This window comes from Triticum dicoccoides, chromosome 2B, assembly GCF_002162155.2.
Source record: "Triticum dicoccoides isolate Atlit2015 ecotype Zavitan chromosome 2B, WEW_v2.0, whole genome shotgun sequence".
Classification (NCBI taxonomy): domain Eukaryota; kingdom Viridiplantae; phylum Streptophyta; class Magnoliopsida; order Poales; family Poaceae; genus Triticum; species Triticum dicoccoides.
The window spans coordinates 717,811,562-717,813,572 of record NC_041383.1 but is presented as its reverse complement, the minus strand read 5'-3'; the positions used below and the strand labels follow the sequence as shown (position 1 = coordinate 717,813,572).

The following is a 2,011-nucleotide window of genomic DNA, read 5'->3' as shown; positions in this document are numbered from 1 at the left end:
AGGAAAACTTGGATGCAAAGGAATGTTATGCTCTGCTTATACTTACATGGTGTGGTTGTTGCGGTTGCTGATCCACTTCCATTTGATCCATGCTGAAAAATGAACAAAACAAAGAAATACACATGAGAAAGAGAAGTCCATATTACCCCTAAACTTGTCTCACGGTTCAGTCTACAACCCTTAACTTTGTTTTGGTTCAAATTTCAACCTCAAACATGGTGGATTTTCTCGTCTCCTTGCCACGTAAACTGTTTTAGCGTGAGACAAGTTAAGGGTTGAAATTTGAAATTTGGACTTCTCTCCAACATACCTGGGCTTTCTTTTCTTCTCTTCGTCTTCCCGGTGCGAGCCAACAGCCAAGGAGCAGCAGCGGAGCAGCCTGGGGGTGCCTCTGCAAGCCGCCGCAACTGCAGATCCAGATCGAACTCCCCCTGTTCTGCTGCAAATCATAAGAGGAAAGAGAGGAGTTAGCGGGCACCGAGGAAAGGAGGGAGTCGGCCGGCGGGGAAGGGATGATTTGGCCGGCGGGGAAGGAAGGAATCGGCCGGCGCGGCTAGATCCATGGACGGCGAGAGAGGAGGGAGAGGCGGCGCACCTGGAGGGAGAGCGAGGCGATAGGGCTGCGAGTGCGCGAGGGGTGAGCGGTTCCGCGTGGTCCGGCCGTTTTCACCCTAAAACCAATAGGGGGGGTGGGCTCACCTGGTTTGCATGGGCCACATTGTTTGGGCCTGTGCGATTATTTGCCCTTTTGCATTGTCTCAAAAAAAAAATGCCCTTTTGCATTTTCCTTATATTACATTAAGGACTGTGATACAAAATATGACCCTTAATGGGACTTGAACCTTTGATCTCATGCATGACAAACCACAGTTACCAGACCCAATAACAAACACACCAAGTCTTCTCTGCTGTTAATTGGATGGAAATCAAAGATTTTAACCTTTGTACTACTGTCTTAGTACATAGAAAAGTGAATTCTTTGTTTTTTTTGTGCATCATTGATGCTGCACTTTATGTGTAAGTTCATGGAGGAACTTCCCTATAATTTTTTTTGAAGTATCTTAGCACATATGGCTTTATAGAGTGTGTTCACATCTGTACGTGGCGTATTTCTTTTGCTTGAATTTGAACGAGTGATCTACTTTAAGAAAAGGGTGAAGAGAGATGAAACCGACATACATTGCGTGTATCACCATGTTATTTACAAAGAAAGTTACCGGGTAGTGTTTCAACAACTTCTTTCCCACTGGGTCAAAGTTATCTCAGGTTTGCACCTAAGTTATCAAGTCTGCCATCTAGTGTGCCAGGTAGATATCTCAGATGTATTACAGGATGTCATCTTAAATTCTCTCTATTTCAGAAGTTGAAAATATTTTGTAGCTCAAAGCGTCGGTCCGATGCAAAAGGCCGTTTTTACATGAAAGATTCGTCACGATAAGATCTTTGGAACTAGATCTCAAGTTGTTATGTTCCAATGACTTTTTTCTACTAAAAAATTACTACGCTGCCGGCTACATATGTTACCACGCGTGTGGTATATAAGTTATCGTGATATTTTCACACAAGTTACCGGGCGCATAAAATGGTTCCCCCATCATTCTCCACACACACATGTATGTATGCACTAGAGGACAATAAATCTGATGTCATTTTAAATTCTCCCTATTTCAAAAGTTCAAAAGAAAATTGTAGTTCAAACCGTTGGACCAATGCAAAAATTGTTTTCGCATAAAAGATTCGTTGCGACCAGATCTTTGAAACTATGTCCCATGTTGTTATGTTCCAACGACTTTTATAAATCTCAAAGTTAGCGCGCTTGGGCTACATATGTTACCACGCTTCTGGTATTTAAGTTATCATGGTATTTTTGGTATTTTCAGACAAGTTACGGGTTACCTTTTTAACAACTTTTTTCCATTGGTCAATGTTGTCGCGGTGGTTTTATTTAAGTTATCGGGTATTTGGTTCGTATATTACCATGTTATTTTCACATAAGTTACTGGCGGTAAGT

General features: G+C 42.3%; 1 protein-coding gene across 1 annotated transcript in view; it reads right to left on the bottom strand.

Moving 5' to 3' along the window:
• LOC119365820 overlaps positions 1-635 on the bottom strand; it is a 2,937-nt gene extending 2,302 nt beyond the window's left edge. The window contains exons 1-3 of the mRNA XM_037631473.1: positions 596-635; positions 311-439; positions 47-92 (exon numbers count right to left, since the gene is read on the bottom strand). Of these exons, the coding sequence (XP_037487370.1) occupies positions 47-91 (45 nt within the window). The 5' untranslated portion in view covers position 92; positions 311-439; positions 596-635. The remainder of the gene's footprint in view (positions 1-46; positions 93-310; positions 440-595) is intronic.
• Positions 636-2,011: the final 1,376 nt, after the last annotated feature.